Source organism: Cololabis saira, chromosome 6, assembly GCF_033807715.1.
Source record: "Cololabis saira isolate AMF1-May2022 chromosome 6, fColSai1.1, whole genome shotgun sequence".
NCBI lineage: Eukaryota > Metazoa > Chordata > Actinopteri > Beloniformes > Belonidae > Cololabis > Cololabis saira.
The window spans coordinates 34,109,919-34,127,408 of NC_084592.1; the positions used below are offsets into that span (position 1 = coordinate 34,109,919).

At 38.7% G+C, this 17,490-nt stretch overlaps 1 protein-coding gene across 1 annotated transcript in view; it reads left to right on the forward strand.

The window, feature by feature from the left end:
• Positions 1-17,490, forward strand: part of lrp1bb (low density lipoprotein receptor-related protein 1Bb) — a 520,571-nt gene that overhangs the window by 5,862 nt on the left and 497,219 nt on the right. The window contains exon 2 of the mRNA XM_061722939.1: positions 15,622-16,800. Coding sequence (XP_061578923.1) covers positions 15,622-16,800 — 1,179 coding nt within the window. The remainder of the gene's footprint in view (positions 1-15,621; positions 16,801-17,490) is intronic.

Consider the following 17,490-nt stretch of genomic DNA (forward strand, 5'->3'; position numbering starts at 1 on the left):
TTGGCAGTGGAGGTCGGAGGTCCAGCCCTTCTCTGCGCCATCTCCACTGGTCGGCCCCATCCAGTGGTCCCAGTTCCCTGGCGCCGACCCAATTACGGACCTCGCACCCAGCAGGATGGATGGAAAAGGGGCGTGGTCACGGGTTTATATTGTTGTGCGATTACGCTTCTGTCTGTTCTAATTCCGTGTCTGGAATAAAGGATAGTTGTCCAACCTCTGGATTCGTGTTTCATCCTGCTACAATATAAGATAAAAACACCTCAAAAACGTAAAGAAGTGAAAAAATATTAGTTTACTTCTGTAAAATTAATTTATTTTAATAATGCCCTTCGAGGTGAACATTAACATAAATATATGGACGACGTGGGAGCGTGAACCGTCCGACGAGAAGCGGAAGACGGTTTGTGTAAACGTTGGAAACAACCAGTGGTGGACAGTAACGGAGTAAATTTACTTGAGTACTGTACTTAAGTACATATCCAGAGGATTTGTACTTTACTTGAGTATTAGATTTCTTTGGTACTTATTACTCTTACTTGAATACATTTCCAAGACAAATATTTTTACTTTTACTCGAGTAAATTTCTAGGAAGGCTGAAAAGTACTCGTTACTTTCAGGTCTGCTCTTTTTTCTTCTTCCCTAAAATCCTATTGGACACAAGCTGTTTTTGTCAAAGGAGGAGACCTATCACAGTGCGCGCTCTCCACTGGGATGTACATAAAGCAGAAATACGTCAAGCCTCCTCAAAACGATACCGCCAAAGTAGCCTGCGTTTGTCAAGACAGAACCGCAACAATTAATTTAGAAAAAATATAGTAATTTACTGATTTGGAAAATAAGAAATTTACTCTTACTCTTACTTTTACTTAAAGTACATTTAAAAGCATTTACTTTTGGATACTTAAGTACCTTTAAAAGCAAGTACTTTTCTACTCTTACTCGAGTAATATTTTGACTGAGCTACTTTTACTTGTAACGGAGTAAATTTTGACCAGTAGTATTTGTACTTCTACTCAAGTACTGGGGTCGAGTACTCTGTCCACCTCTGGAAACAACTACTGGAAAAAACAACCCCACTTGATAAGCAGGGAAAAAAAGCCTTTGGATGCAAATGCTGTAAATTGTGTTACTACAACCATTCACTAAAGGGGCAAGGCTTTTGGTTAGGGTCCTGTGGACAGTGACACATAATCAACAATCCATCAACATCCATTTTCATGTTCCAAAAGTTTTTAGACAAACTCACAAGACTCCAAGGACTGTCACTGTCAACTTGGTTGAAGCCTGTTAACAACAATTTCTAGCTCACTGTTATCATATGTGTACGCTAAACTACTTTTTTTTTGCATTGTGACAGCAATAAGTTAAAAAATCGAATGTACCAAAATGAAATCAATTCATTCCATCCACTGCAAGAAAAACGTCTTTCTGTCCCTTGATGCATACATAAATTTACAATGAAAAATCTATTTTTAAAAAGTTTGAAACCTAAGGTTTTGGTTCCGATGGATTATTCTCATTAGTTCAATTTGTCCCTACTTTTATTATCTATATTCAACATTTAACATCATGGGAAAAAATGACAAAAAAAGAAAGTCCTCAAAAGTCCCCTTAAATGACATAATAGCAATCAGCTACAGGAGTGTAAATTTGCATCAGTTGGGCATCTTAGTGGTACCCATGGAAATATATCATAAATTCACAAGAGTGAAAATCCGTGTACATTTAAAAAAAAGAAAAAGAAAATGTTAATTTGAGGTATGCGTGTGGTATGGAAAAAATTTGACCTTTATCGCCATTTCAGGTGCTTTGACGCATTTTGCCCATGACTTTGATTATGTGTGTGAGATCATTCCAACAAACAGAACAGTCAAGCAAACATAAAACATGCATGTATTCAGCCACCTTGAATTGTAAATAACTGGACAAAGCCAGACATATCTCTGTCATCTGGAAGTGTCTAGGCAGCATTTCAGCCCTCTGATATGATATGAAAAAAAAATGCCTCAGGGGAGGGCCTTCTTTTAATCATCATAGACCCACAGACTTGGTGTTTTTCTGTTGTTGCTTACCCACCTGTCTATGTTCCAGAGGTCACCTGCCATCCACATTCCTACAAGTCTGTGACTCACAAACACACACTACTAATTAAAATGTGAAAAATGTTGCTGCGTGACCATGCACATGAAAACATTTGTAGCTTTTCTCTACAATGCCTCAAGGAGTTACTTGGCAGGGAATATTTGTTTTTGTAAAACAAAAGACAAAAGGGGCATTATTGTTTTTGACTATAGTAGAAGATGAAAAAATGGGTATATTAGTACTTTCTTTCTTTCTTGTGTGTTTTTTGTTTTAAAAATGTATTAAAAATTATCTGACCACAGTGAGTCTCCACGTAAATGACAAATACATTAGATTTTTTTTACAGTGCTGCTATTAATGGAGAGAGAGATAGTGTGAAAAAAATGTTTTATTCTTATAAAGTTGTATTTGTAATACAAAGACCCACTACATTCAGTATTTCTATTCATTTTTTTGAATTATGATTTTACATCAAAACAAACAAAAAACGATTGAAAATACACATGGCCATGGTAGCTTCAAACTTCAGGAAACCTTGTTATTTACACTTATAGAACATAGTATATAGGTTTAATAATTTTTTGAGTTTTTATTCATTAAGACATTGATCTCTAAGCTAATTTGGCAATTTGGGTACTTTTTTTTACATGTAATTGTATTACTTTGTAACATCTATTACAGCCAATAACTCACCCTGGTCATCTGGAGAGTTGTGGGAACAGCTGATAGAGCTTTCCATAGTCCACCTAATACCTGGAATAATAGCTCAAATTCCCAGCAAGTTGGAAAGAATTCAGAGCAGGAGCAAAATAGTGAAAATTGAGTTTACACATTTTCTTCCTTTGTTTATCTTAGATAACTAAGATCATTGATGAATAAAATGGATGTGTAATGATGAGGACTGTTGAAATATGAGGAACACAGAACGTTGTGTTTGCTCTCAATTCCAAAGCTTCTCTACCTGTCAGTGATCGCTGTCTCCCTATGTTATCTAAAAGAAAGTAAGAGAAAAGAAGTACAGTGAGAGACAAGTGGGAGGGCTCAGTGGTTTTTAAACACATATGGCTGTGGCTTTGCATTGTATAAATTTGAACGTGACAAAGATTTGATTTATAAACAGATAGATACATTGAAACATATTTGGGCTGTTTTCAGAATGAATCAGTGTGTATATTTGGACTACACTGAAACCTTACTGTGTAGAGTATTTGGAGATTATTTTTGTTGTTATTTTTATTTTTATTTTATTATTTTTATTTTTACTTATGAAATTGAATTCAATTCAGTTTAATTCAATTTAACCGAATTCCATTCAGAATTGAATAGAATTCAGTTTCATTGAATGGACTTGATTGTTCAGTAAGTCTGAATGTCTTCTACGGCAATCAAACATTTACCTCACCAAATTAAGGGGGGGAATGGTAAGCACCCATGCAAGTATCCAGCCAAGTTGGTGTGATCTATTAAACTGTGCCATCCTTGGCTGCCTTAAACCAATGGAGCATGATTTGATTGGCTGGATGCCAGTTCGATGTAATCCTGGATTGACTTGTTATCCAAGTGGCCTGGATGTTAAAAGCGATTTTCTACTTTGGGCTATTTAACTTGGGCAATCTGAGTTATTTTCCTTTGAAATTTTCACAGTCGAATTACCCTCTTGAAAAGGTAAAATATTGAAAAAAATAGTGGTAAAAATAAAGTTTTAAAAAATTGAGTTTAATTCAGATACAAAAAAAATTTATATATATATATATATATATATATATATATATATATATATATATATATATATATATATATATATATATATATATATATATATATTAATTCACTGCATAAAACCTTGCTTGGTGAAATTCAGACGCTTGTAAAATTCAAAAACAATATTGAAAGGCTTATAAAATTCAAAATCTGATGAAACAGATGTACTTCCATAAGCACCCACTTTAGCTGAACTCATTAAAGAACATGTTCAGTTGACTGGCTTTGTCGAGAATTCCTTGTTTCCACGTGTTAAATAAATCGTGTTTAGATTAATTGACCTCCTGGGAAGGTTCACCACTGTTCCATGTTTTCGCCATTTGTGGATAATGGCTCTCATTGTGGTTCGCTGGAGTCCCAAAGCTTTAGAAATGGCTTTGTAACCTTTTTTCCAGACTTCTTCTTCTTCTTCTTCTTCTTCGTGTCTGGCCGTCCTCTATATCATGTCCTTCCAATGGGTGGCGCAGGTGAGTGCAGCGGCGTTGGGTTCGACCAGGTCATCTCCTGTTTCTAATTTTTTCCTGAATTTCTTTGGATCACAGCATGATGTCTTGCTAAAGGTCCCATTTAAAGGAGCTTGAGGCTCCTTTTAAGAAATGAGACTCATTAGCGCCACCCTTCGCCACGACGGCCGTCGGGGGTACTGCAGCCAACAGTGAAGCCGACACGGGAGATCGGGGAGAACGCACATGCAGCGTCAATGACGTCAAATCCGCAGGACAGCGCGGGAAATTCGGCCCCACAATTGCAGCACATTTTGCAGCACACAGCCTGTTCAAGGCAACGGAGAGATACACTAGAGGGCTCATTCTTTTTGGTTTGGAACGCTTCATCTGACATTATTACTAGAAAACTTAAAACGTATACACATTTTTTTCATAAATCCTGCCTCAATCCTGCCTCATGCTCCTTTAAGTATAGTAATCAGGCCTGGGTGTGGCTGGAGAAATTGAACTCGGCTTTCCAAAGATGTGATAAACCACAGTTAATTTATGTTTAGACAGGGGTGGGGGGCATCACTTTTTCACACAGGGCTATGTAGGTTTGGATTTTTTTTCCCCTAATAATAAAAACCGTCATTTAAAAACTGCATTTTGTGTTTACTTAAGTTATCTTTGTCTAATATTTAAATTTGTTTGATGATCTGAAACATTTAAGTGTGACAAACATGCAAAAAAATAAATCAGGAAGGGGGCAAACACTTTTTCACCCAACTAATATATATCAATTGAAAATGAATATAAGGAAAGATAAAGAGTCTGCAAACTTTACTAATTCAATGTAATGTCCTTTTTTAAATGAATACCAAATTTACAAGGGTAGAAAGCAAGCTGAATGATTGCATGTTTATAATTTAAGGCTACATTTTTGTGGAAACTGACAATGCATGTTATCATGCCTCTGTACACCACCTTTTCATGAACTGAATGTTCTGTTCCTGTTCAAAGAGAGATTTGCCAGCGGCAAAAAACAGATTCCCTTATTTACCCCAGGCAATTTCAAGACCAAACACTATTGGGGTTTCAGATGGGATTCTCTTATATTTGCCCTCCTCAACTAACCCCCAGTCACCCGTTTACCTGTGCAAGTTGACAAAACATGCTTGAGTGGACCGCGACAAAGTAAATCCATCTCCAGTACCCTCCTCCTCCCTAACCCTCTGTATGAGAGCATCACTCACCCAGTCCAGGCTATTTCAGCTGGATGTTGGAACAGCCAGAGGCATGATCACTTGTTTCCAGTCAATAAATAGGCTCTACACTACATGGAGACTGGTGGTGAAAAAGACATGGGGCTGAGTTGATGGTTTGAGTCTAAAAGCCTGCCAACACATAGGGATTCTGTCAGCATTTTCTTCATCAGTTAACAGATGATTGAGAATGCAAAGAAGAGAAGTTGCCTAGGGATGAGAGCCAAGATGAGAAGTGTTCTTCTCAGCATGTGATTGGAGAGTGTTCTCCAACAACAAAACAAAAAGCATTTGAACTCCTTGGAATTAATTTTCTGTATAAAAAAGGGGTTGTGAATATCAGACCCACAAACAAATCCTATATTTATAGGTGCTATATTGAAAACGAGGCAGTAAAATATTGATAACAGAAAACAGGTTTTAACAAAACCCAAAACCTCATAACACAAATATTCCTGTAAGACAACTAAAACAAAAAGGATAAAGAAAACCAAAAGGTAAACCAAAGACCACAAATGGAGATTTACCGAAAAGGGCCACCCATGGCTTACAACAAACAGGGAGGAGAGGGAAAAGAAGAGGGATGACCAGTTATCTAAGTTAATTGACATTTTAGGGAAGATGGTGGACAAAATGTAGATTTCTTCATCATTTTTTTATTCATAATTTGAGGTTCAATTTCTTTTGTTTTCATTTTATATTAGACAAATCCTCAGTTGACCTGGTGTTGAATTTAAACAAGACTTGCTTTTCTTTAATCTGAGTACAGTGTTTGAATTAAGATTTCCTATGTTAACAGAAATGCATGTAAATACTAGCAAGACAGTTTTAGATCCAACACAAACAAGTCAGGCAGTAATTTGGTTATTCAACAATTTCAGCAAGTTGAACAAAAACGTTGCAGTAAATAGTGATAAAATAACTGAAATATTTAGCTCAGGATACGATCAGTTTACACGCTCTTACAAAAATGAAATTACTCGGCGATTGAGCCTGGCATACTGGATGCGCTAGTATGGGTAGATTGTAGGGATGCCCCGATACCGATACTGGTATCGGTATCTGGGCCGATACTGCCCTCATATACTCGTACTCGCAAAAATCCTCCGATACCGCGCACCGATACTTGTAGTTACTGGTTAGCGCCGCTAGGGGGAGATGTTGAGCCGCCCCGCGGCTCCCTGGGTCAGTCTGCAGCCTGGCTGAGCAGCAGCTCTGTGGCTGTAGCCAGCTGTTCCCTGTTTCAGTAAATTCTATCTTCCTTAAAGGAGCATGAGGCAGGATTGAGGCAGGATTTATGAAAAAAATGCGTATATGTTTTAAGTTTTCTAGTAATAATGTCAGATGAAGCGTTCCAAACCAAAAAGAATGAGCCCTCTACCGTATCTCTCCGTTGCCTTGAACAGGCTGTGTGCTGCTGTATAATTATATACAAACTGGACGGTTGAGTATTACCCTTACTCACAGGGAACATTATTAAACACTCCACGTAACTCACAGTACGTCATAAACAATCTCATTGTTACATTCCGGTTAGCCATTAGCCGCGTTAGCCGTTACCCGGTTAGCCGCGTTAGCCGTGCCGACAGCCTGCAGTCTGCCTTGCTTCTGTCGTCGTCCCTTATTATGAAATATGTCCACACTGCTGACATCCTGCTTACATTAATTGTCACTATCTTGCCTGAAACGGCACTGCCAGTCTCACCCACGGACACCACTCTATATAACCGGACTGTAACAATGGGATTGTTTATGTTCTTCTTCTTCTCTATTTTATTGGCGGATCTCAACCAACTTTAAGGTGCATACCGCCACCTACTGTACAAGTGTGTAACATTTCATTTACCCTGTTTTTTAAATTCTATTTGATTGTTTATGTTGTTTGTTTCACATGGACGGCTTCAGGTGAAGCACCGCACATTCGCAGTTGATGTAACTGTGATGAGACTAAAGCGCGGAGGAAAGCCCCGCTGGCCGAGTTTTGTTTAAAATTGAATTTCTGTTGCAAATAAAACCTGTCTTCCAATTCATTGCATTTTTCATTGCATTTTTAGCGTAGTTATTTTTGTGGTAGAAGTATCGGATCGGTACTCGGTATCGGCGAGTATACAAATTAAAATACTCGTACTCGTACTCGTACTCGGTGTGAAAAAAATGGTATCGGGACATCCCTAGAAAATATAATAACTTTGAATAAACAACGTGAACGTTTAGCTTGATGTGACAATAACAAATGAAATTTCAATCATATAGAAATAATGAGAATACATCTTTTTTTGGTTAAAATTTATTCAGGATATATTTTAATACTGAAAATGTAAATAAAAACATACAAAATTAAATTTACAGTGGCATTCATAATTCAAATTCTAGTGACACATATTTACTTCCATACAAGTGCCACCACATTCTTTGTCAATATCACTATAAAGTACCTTTGGTGTACCTTTGATGATTTTCCCATTAATATGTACACTCACCATTATTTCTGTGTGTATTTTCTCAGAGTTTTACATGACTGATCATTTTGAGAAGTAGGGCAAACGTAATAAGTACGGAAGATTCTTCCTTTCACAACAAGGTGGCACTATGAGCATGATCAAATATGAGTATATGGATCTCTTCGGGTAGAGTGGGCAACTCTGATCACTCACAGATCTGGGGTCACTCAAACAATGCAATATGTACTACAAAACATTTCTGGAATATTACACTGCAGATGCGTTCATTGTTGAACTGCAAACATATGCACCAAATTTGGGCCAGATTGAACAATGTATGGCTGAGTTACGGCCATTGACAGCCTGGGCTCCAAAAATGCTATGTCAGCCCCTTCTTCTTCAAATCCTTGTATAATGGTTAAAAAAATTCATCAAAAATCAACCGTTCATTAAAACATTCTGAAAATAAACAAGAATCATTCTGAGATATACAGCTATATTTCTACAAAGTTTGGTGACACTGTCTGACCTGTCATAAAAATATATATCTTTAATGTCCACAATTTAAAAATGTCACTGTACACTCAGAGCCGGATTAAATAAATGGACTACACTAGGCAGACTGTGATTTTTGGGCCCCCCTCCATCGATGTTATTTATGAATTGAAATCTTAAACTTACCAAAGTTACTAATAAAAGTTAATTCACATTTTACATAGCATAGTCATAGTCAAGTTGGTTCTTTGTATTCCAAAATAAGTCATGTGTTGTATATTAAACAGTCTATCAGACTATTTTTTGATTTTTATTATTTATACGTTATTACACTGCTCTATTAAATGCTATTAAATTATCCGAATCTTATCGATTGCGAGTATCATTGTTAAGGTATTAGTACCAGTAAATCACCAATAGGTGTCAGCATTGCTATGTAAACAGAGTAAAATAAGATAAATGTTTTAAGCTATTGCATTTTGCAGAAAATCTTAATTAAATGTGTTGATTAAATTGAATAGTTAAATAAGAAGTCAAATCTACAAAGACCAATAAAATTTGCAGTAAGACAAAGTGTGCTGTAGTATGTATGTCTGTATATGTATGTATGTGTATGCGTATGCAGAGCCGTCTGGGAGATTTACGAGGCCCTGTGCGAAATGGCTGGGGGGGGGGCCTTGCGCATGAGCGTAGCGAGCGCGCGCAAAATTTTTGGGTTTTTCGGGTCGGATCGGGTGTCTATATGCGCAATTTTAACTCTCCAATTAGCAAAATACTGGATACCTTCCCCTGCCTCATCATCATCTCTTGCCTCGACGTGGGGCCCCACAGCTGCTTGAGACCCGGTCGGATCAGTGATTTTTGTAACAAATTTATCAAACAAGCCTTTCAGAGAGGCATTAAACTCTTCCATTTTCCTTATTTTTTTTCTTTTTTCATCCCCTGATGGAAATTTCCTGAATCTGCCTCGTTCTCTCGACATTGTGTGACAGTTTGTTCCACACTCCCCCCGTCTGGATCAGAGCAGCTTGTGTCAATGTGCTTGGTCTGACGCAGTTGTATTGAACAACAGACACGCGCATCATTGCACATATATTTATTGATATGCACAGACTAGAACACATTTAGGTCTGTAAGGGAATGTGACTGTTGATATTTATAAGGGAAAAAAGGAAAAAAAAAAGGAAAAAAAAAGAATAATTTGAAAAAGAAAAAAAAAAAGAAAACGGCCCATAGCGCGAGGCCCCTTGCGGTCGCACGGTTCGCACACCCTTTGCCTCACAGGCAAGTCCCGAACGACAAAAACTCAAAGACATCGTCATTTAATTTCAGCAAAGCCCTTAGATGAAACGCCCCAAATGTGAACTTGAACTGATTAAATCTCTGGGAGGAGTTCGTTCAGATACGAGGTCTGCAAATGACAAAAATCATCTAAAAATTCAATTAAAATGGTGTACTTCCTGTACATTTAAGAATAACTCCTGCACTGTGTATGAGGGTTTTCAATAAAGAACACCCTCATTAAACATTCATACAGAAATTGCAGGTGTTTGTATGTTATTGACTTACTTATGATGTGTTTGCCTATTATTCTGAATTTATTTCAAAGGACTGACAAACCACTGTAAGTGAAATTTTAAAATAAAGGTAAATTCAAAACTTCCATTCTAAGATGAAGCTAAGTTTATTAATTAAGGCTTCAGCTATTCTACTTTATCTGTCATTAGTCCATTTTGTGCAAAACCTCCAACTGTCACAAATTTAGCATTTTACATTATCCTCATTAATTTGTTGTCTCCCATGTTCCAGTTAATTTTTCTTCCCAGTTTACCGCCCTCCAAACTAAGTGATAAGGCTGCACATAAGACAACATTGAGTTTTCAAAGCAATTTACAAAATTGATCTGCATCTCAGCAGGCAATTATCAGAGAGGAACAATGGTGCATTTCAATGAGCCCAAGCGCAAGAAAAAAAAAAGAAAGATGCTGTGCCCGCTCCTCAGCTAATATTTTTCATTACATGCCTGTTTATGTCAGTATACCTGGGAGCTCGGCAAAAGGAAAACTTACAGATCAGCAGTCTTTTTGATTTTTTACACTGATCAGAGGAAACGAATTTCTGACCCTTCACATTCCCATGATAAAATCCTACCGTATCATGGATTATTTCCTATTCTGGAGATTTCACATAAGGAAACATGTTCCTTTGCCGAGGAGTGTATATGCAAGTTCCTGTGCATGAGTTGGCCTGCTGCCACAGTTTGTGAAAAGAAGCCCCATCAAGTTGGATTTGTCACAATGAGTTTTTAGACACATTGATGGCTGCATGCCAAGATTAAAACAAAATACACAAAAAGGAACAGGGCACTAAATACAACTGTGAAAGATGCAGACAAAATAAAATATCTTTATGCCCGTATATCATATGCTAAAAATACATTTCTCTAAGTTTTGGGTGTGTTTTTGAGATACTACCCATGCAAAGCCACACATTTCATTAGTGTCTCGGATAATTATGGCAGATCTCATCACAAATTGCCATATTTCTGCAGTTAATGGGCTCAGCATGGAAGTAAGGGAGGTGAAGGACTTTCTTAAAGGTCAGCTGACTCACCACTGCTACTGACCCCCTCAGCGATACCTACTCACACCTCTTAAATCTCAATCAGGAGTGAGAAGTCTGGCCATTCATTACTTCAGTTTCTGTCATCTTCCTCCCTACGTCCCCTCACCATGTTTCTACTTTCCCCCTTCTTTTCAAATCTTTCTTCCACTTTCACAGAAAAAGAAACAAAATATATATTTTGATGCGGTCCCTCGAACGGCTCCTACCGAACCCCTCTAGCTCAAACACACACACACGCAAACACATTGCAAGCTCCCCACTTCTCCACTTACTGCCTCCCTATCTCCCCAATCCAAACGCAAACCATCCTTCGATGCCTTCTGGCTCTGTGCTACTCTTCCCCCCTCCCCCCATCTGCTGTCGATCACTCCCATGCATTTTTTCAGAGAGCTACTTGTGGCAGAAAAGAATGATGGTTGGCAAAAGCATGTGTGAGGGCATGCATGCATGCATTGGGCATGCACGCGCATATGGGTAATAAAGCCTTGCACTAAGCTAAGGGCAGCGCTGAGGTTCCCCCATGAGGCAGAGATGAGATTGACTTCATTATTCAATGGGAGTAGGTTCCAGCTGCTATATCATGTTGTGCATCCTCCAGCACTGCTGCCCACTGGGAATCAGTCAAAAATAATGAAAAGGAGAACCACTTTACTTGTCACATGTATACAGGCAGACAGCATTTTTGCTTTTTTATCATTTTATTCGAATCATTTATTTATCTTTTTGTCAATTGAGTCTATAAAAAACTAATAAATAAATAATAAGTTACTTTTGGGCATGTGATAACATCAAGTGTGTGTTTGGTTTGTCATTTGAAAGTTGTAATTTTGTAGTTGTAATACAGATTAACTGGTACTCATGATGTGAGTGATACGCACAGAGAACAGCGCCAGAGTACTGCTATATCCCTAGATGGCAGTAGTAAGTTAAACATTCATGTATTATCTGCCACACGTGTGTCTTTGAATGTGTGTGAGCATCTGTATGGGTGTATGTTTTCCCTGGAGGTTGATAAAGTGTGTTGATATAATTCAGAAGAATCCATTTAAACAAAAACCAATAAGACATAAAAACATTTTTTAAATAGTTCTGGGGTCCTGCTGTTCCACACTTAGAGGACCTGGGGTTTTCGCTTTCATTCATGAATAAAAATGGATTGCTGCAACATTTTTTTTCAGCTCTCATGCAATGGCAATTAACTTGAAATTGCTTTGTTGAAACGGCTCCACAAAGAGCTTTGCACTCGAAATGGTATTACAGCATCTGCATAAGTAAAAACTAAATATATGATGTTCATCCCTCCTGAGGTGTGCAATAAAGTTAATTGAGGCACTATTAGCTCCTAGAAAGTTACATTTGTAAGTGCTGCACACTATTACGCAATTTATATAATACTTCTTCAGGCTTGTTGGTCAATCAAAACACATGGATAGGGATGAAGGTACCAACCCCTGATCGATGACTGCTTAACCTCCTCTGCAACATTAGATCTTACACATTAAAATAATCATTACACTTACTCCTGTGTGAAACTAACAAGTACAGATGAGCAAAAACAAAAATATCAACAAAAACCAGTATTAAAATCCATAATGTTCTATTGAGCAAATTGTATTAGGCTAATCTGACTGTTTCAAATTCCTAAATGAGATGTATGTTGGCTAGTGCTGCTGACGCATGTGCATAAGAAACAGTTCTACCCTCATGTTACCCTATGACTGACTATCATTCATGCATAAAGCAGCAAGTCCCATTTATGTTTTGAGAATAACTCAAAAACTCAAAGTCATTCTCAGTGTGATAAGAGTGCACTGATTCATGCAGCAAATGGCCTGTCATACCACTGTTTGATTAACAATGACTGAGACCCTGGGGAGCCCCTGTGTATCCTCATCACTTTATGGACCTGGCAAAAGACTCCACATCAAGATGAAACCAACTTCCATTCAGTACATTTGCTGATTTCTGAACAATAACATATAAAACGAACAAAAAGCCTATTAGGCTTGACTCATGAACTGAATCCTGCATGTACTTGGTTTAAGGGGAATGATGAGGGTAAAAGCCAAGACCAAAAACCCATTGCTTGGGAAACTGTAGCAAGATAATGAGCCTATAACGCTGACAGGCTCAAGCTGGGTCAACAGTTGGTACTTCTGAACGCAGTCAGTTAAATTAGCTTCAAGGACATGACGCAAGAAACTGAACCTAAAAAGTGTCTCTTCACACATCGGTTGCATGTCTATGTAGCACATACATGGGAGAATTATGGCCTGCAGATCAAACATAGTCCTTGGACCATCTTAGTCTGGTCCAAATTAAATTAAAACAAAACAAAACAAATACCAATCAAAGAAGTTAATTATTTTTGAGGTTAGTTAAATCGAAGTCTGCCAGTGTCAGTAAAGACAGTGTTTTTCACAGAAGTGTTGCTATGTTAAAAAGTATATTGTAAGATTTTCTTAACAGACACTGTAATTATATAAGAAACCTGTTATTGATGTGAAGAAACAATAGTTAAGAAAACCTTGAAAATGTATTTCCATTTAATTTCCGTGCAGATAATAAAAAAAGTAAGGTCAAATGATGAGTGAATGAATTTGCAATAAGGTTTCACAGCCCAGTTCCATACTGTGTGCCAAGACCTGGAATGTTTGCAGCTGTAAAATCCAGAATGTACTATCGAGCAAAGTTGTGGCCTATTAGACTGCTCCCATGCCCCTGCCATTCGTATTGTGTCAGCCACAAGCTCATGATTTTTCTCTGATAAATCTGCAGGATCATGCTGAGAAATAGCCCTTTTGAGAAGTTGACGGCTCGATTAAATTTATCAAAAAAGGGCATTGCAGTTAAGCTGAGATGGTTTCGCAAAGGTGGGGGACTTTTTCTAATTGAGGTTAAAGGTGAAAAGAAGAGGCAAGAGGCAATGGTGTTAGCATACATGAATCATTCAGGACACAACTAGTGCACTTTATAATGATCAAAAAGAAAAAAAAATGTAGCATTTCAATTGGAGCGTTGGTTGTATGATTACAACAGGAAAATGCAGTCTGCTCTGAGGAGTCAATGTAAAAAAAATGACAGCCTCATGAAATTATTCATTTGTGAAGTTTTTTCTTTCTTCTTTTTTTTGAGAGACAGTGCAAAGCCGGCAGGGAGAAACAGCACAGACTCAATGCGAAATGTCCTTGAAGACTTGGACTTCCTCATTCTTTGTGACAGCTCAATAATAAAACATGACAGATCGTTCTGCATGAAAGTTCAAAATGTTACCTCATCTAAGCTACATTTCTTTGTCGCCTGAAACAATGTTTTGCCTAATGAATGTATAACTTTGCAGAAACAAACAGATGCTCACATTTGTGTGAGTAGCACTAACTACTCAGAAAATGTGTTTAAAAAAAGCAATGAGATACTGCATTTCCATTTAGTTAACTCTTTACGGCCTTTCTCTCTTTATCACCTGTGTTTGCCGTACTTATAAGAATTCTCTTCTGATCTATGACTTGTCAATTTACTGTCATTTGTGGAAGGATCACATGCCAGACACATGCATGAAATTGACCCTTTCAAGCCTGACTGATTTAAAGTAACAGGAAAGTCATTTATATATATATATATATATATATATATATATATATATATATATATATATATATATATATATATATATATATATATATATATATATATATATATATATATATATATATATATATATATATGTGTGTATATGTTAATCTAAACACAATTTATTTAACACGTGAAAACAAGGAATTCTCGACAAAGCCAGTCAACTGAACATGTTCTTTAATGAGTTCAGCTAAAGTGGGTGCTTATGGAAGTACATCTGTTTCATCAGATTTTGAATTTTATAAGCCTTTCAATATTGTTTTTGAATTTTACAAGCCTCTGAATTTCACCAAGTAAGGTTTTATGCAGCAAATTAATATATATATTTTTTTTTTGTATCAATACTCCTCAATTTTTAAAAACTTTATTTTTACCACTATTTTTTTCAATATTTTACCTTTCAAGAGTCAAAATTCGACTGTGAAAATTTAAAAGGAAAATAACTCAGATTGCCCAAGTTAAACAGCCCAAAGTCAGGAAATCGCTTTTAACATCCGGGCCACTTGGATAACAAGTCAATCCAGGATGACATCGAACTGGCATCCAGCCAATCAAATCATGCTCCATTGGTTTAAGGCAGCCAAGGATGGCACAGTTTAATAGATCACACCAACTTGGCTGGATACTTGCATGGGTGCTTACCATTCCCCCCCTTAATTTGGTGAGGTAAATGTTTGATTGCCATAGAAGACATTCAGACTTACTGAACAATCAAGTCCATTCAATGAAACTGAATTCTATTCAATTCTGAATGGAATTCGGTTAAATTGAATTAAACTGAATTTAATTCTCCCTATGTTATCTAAGACGGTCCTTAAGCAGCATTGCCCTGTATGGAATGGCCATACAGGGCAATGCTGCTTAAGGACCGTGGGGCTCCCTCGGTCCTTAAGCAGCATTGCCCTGTATGGCCATTCCACCAAGCTGCACCTCCCGTTCAGTGGACTTACAGAGGAGTTCAAAGTTACCCGCTCCAGAGAGGTGATGATGTACAGGGACTCAGCAGATGTCAAGGTGACCTCGGCAGGAATTCTGGTCAAGACCGGGAGAAAGTGGCAGGCTCAAGAAGCCGTTAGCAGAGCGGAGGCAAGGCTGAGGCACAAAACCTTGGTTGGAACCGTGGCAACGGGGAGGGCAGGCCTTGGCAGCTTTCCCAAACCACGCTACGACCACGCTCGTGGTAAGGAGAAGCGCCAACTAGTCCAAGAAGAGATTCGTGCTGAGGTGGAGGAGGAACGCTGCAGCAGGATGGTCGGCATGTCCAAGCAAGGGGCGTGGACAAGGTGGGAGCATGCAGAACCTCGCAGACTCACCTGGGCAGAGCTCTGGAGAGCTGAACCTCTGCGCACAAAGTTTCTTATCCAATCAGTCTACGACGTCCTCCCAAGCCCGGCCAACCTGCACACCTGGGGCCTGGCAGATACGCCGGAGTGCAAGTTGTGCCAGAGGAGGGGCACCATGGAGCACATTTTGAGCTGCTGCCCAAAGGCTTTAGGAGAGGGGCGGTATCGCTGGCGCCACGACCAAGTTCTAAAATCCTTGGCGGATTCCATCTGCACAGCGATACAGTACAGCAAGACCCAGGTCGCCCCGAAGCAGTCAATCGCATTTGTTAGAGCAGGGCAGAAGGCCAAACACCAACCAAACTCCGCAGGAGGACTCCTCGCTTCCGCTCGTGACTGGCAGCTCCAAGTTGACCTGGGAAGGCAACTCAAGTTCCCAACTAACATAGCTACCACTTCACTCCGCCCAGATATGGTAATAACATCGGAGTCCACCAAGCAAGTGGTCCTGCTGGAACTGACGGTCCCCTGGGAGGACCGGATTGATGAGGCCAACGAGCGCAAGAGGGCCAAATACGCCGAGCTCACCACAGAGTGCCGGAGCAATGGCTGGAGAGCCCGCTGCGAGCCAGTGGAAATCGGGTGCAGAGGTTTTGCTGGACATTCACTCCAGAAAGTGCTCAAACTCCTTGGAGTTAGAGGACTGCAATTGAGGAGAGCCACCAAGAACATCCTCGAGGCCGCAGAAAAGGCCTCGCGGTGGCTGTGGATCCGTAGGGGGGATCCGTGGTGCGCTACTTGGACACAAGCCGGGGATTGATCACCCCCGGCTGGGTCGCCCGGGTGAGGGTGTATGATCGTTAAAGACCCGAAACACCCAGTGACCCCGGGTCAATCACTGATGACGTGTCCAAGTATCACCGTAAGGTGTATTCAAGGTCTACATAAGTTCAATTCACAACAAAAATAATCTCCAAATACTCTACACAGTAAGGTTTCAGTGTAGTCCAAATATACACACTCTGATTCTTTCTGAAAACAGCCAAAATATGTTTCAATGTATCTATCTGTTTATGAATCAAATCATTGTCATGTTCAAATTTATACAATACAAAGCCATAGCCATATGTGTTTAAAAACCACTGAGCCCTCCCACTTGTCTCTCACTGTACTTCTTTTCTCTTACTTTCTTTTAGATAACATAGGGAGACAGCGATCACTGACAGGTAGAGAAGCTTTGGAATTGAGAGCATTATGCTCCAGGCTGGTCTCTATGAAACACAACGTTCTGTGTTCCTCATATTTCAACAGTCCTCATCATTACACATCCATTTTATTCATCAATGATCTTAGTTATCTAAGATAAACAAAGGAAGAAAATGTGTAAACTCAATTTTCACTATTTTGCTCCTGCTGAATTCTTTCCAACTTGCTGGGAATTTGAGCTATTATTCCAGGTATTAGGTGGACTATGGAAAG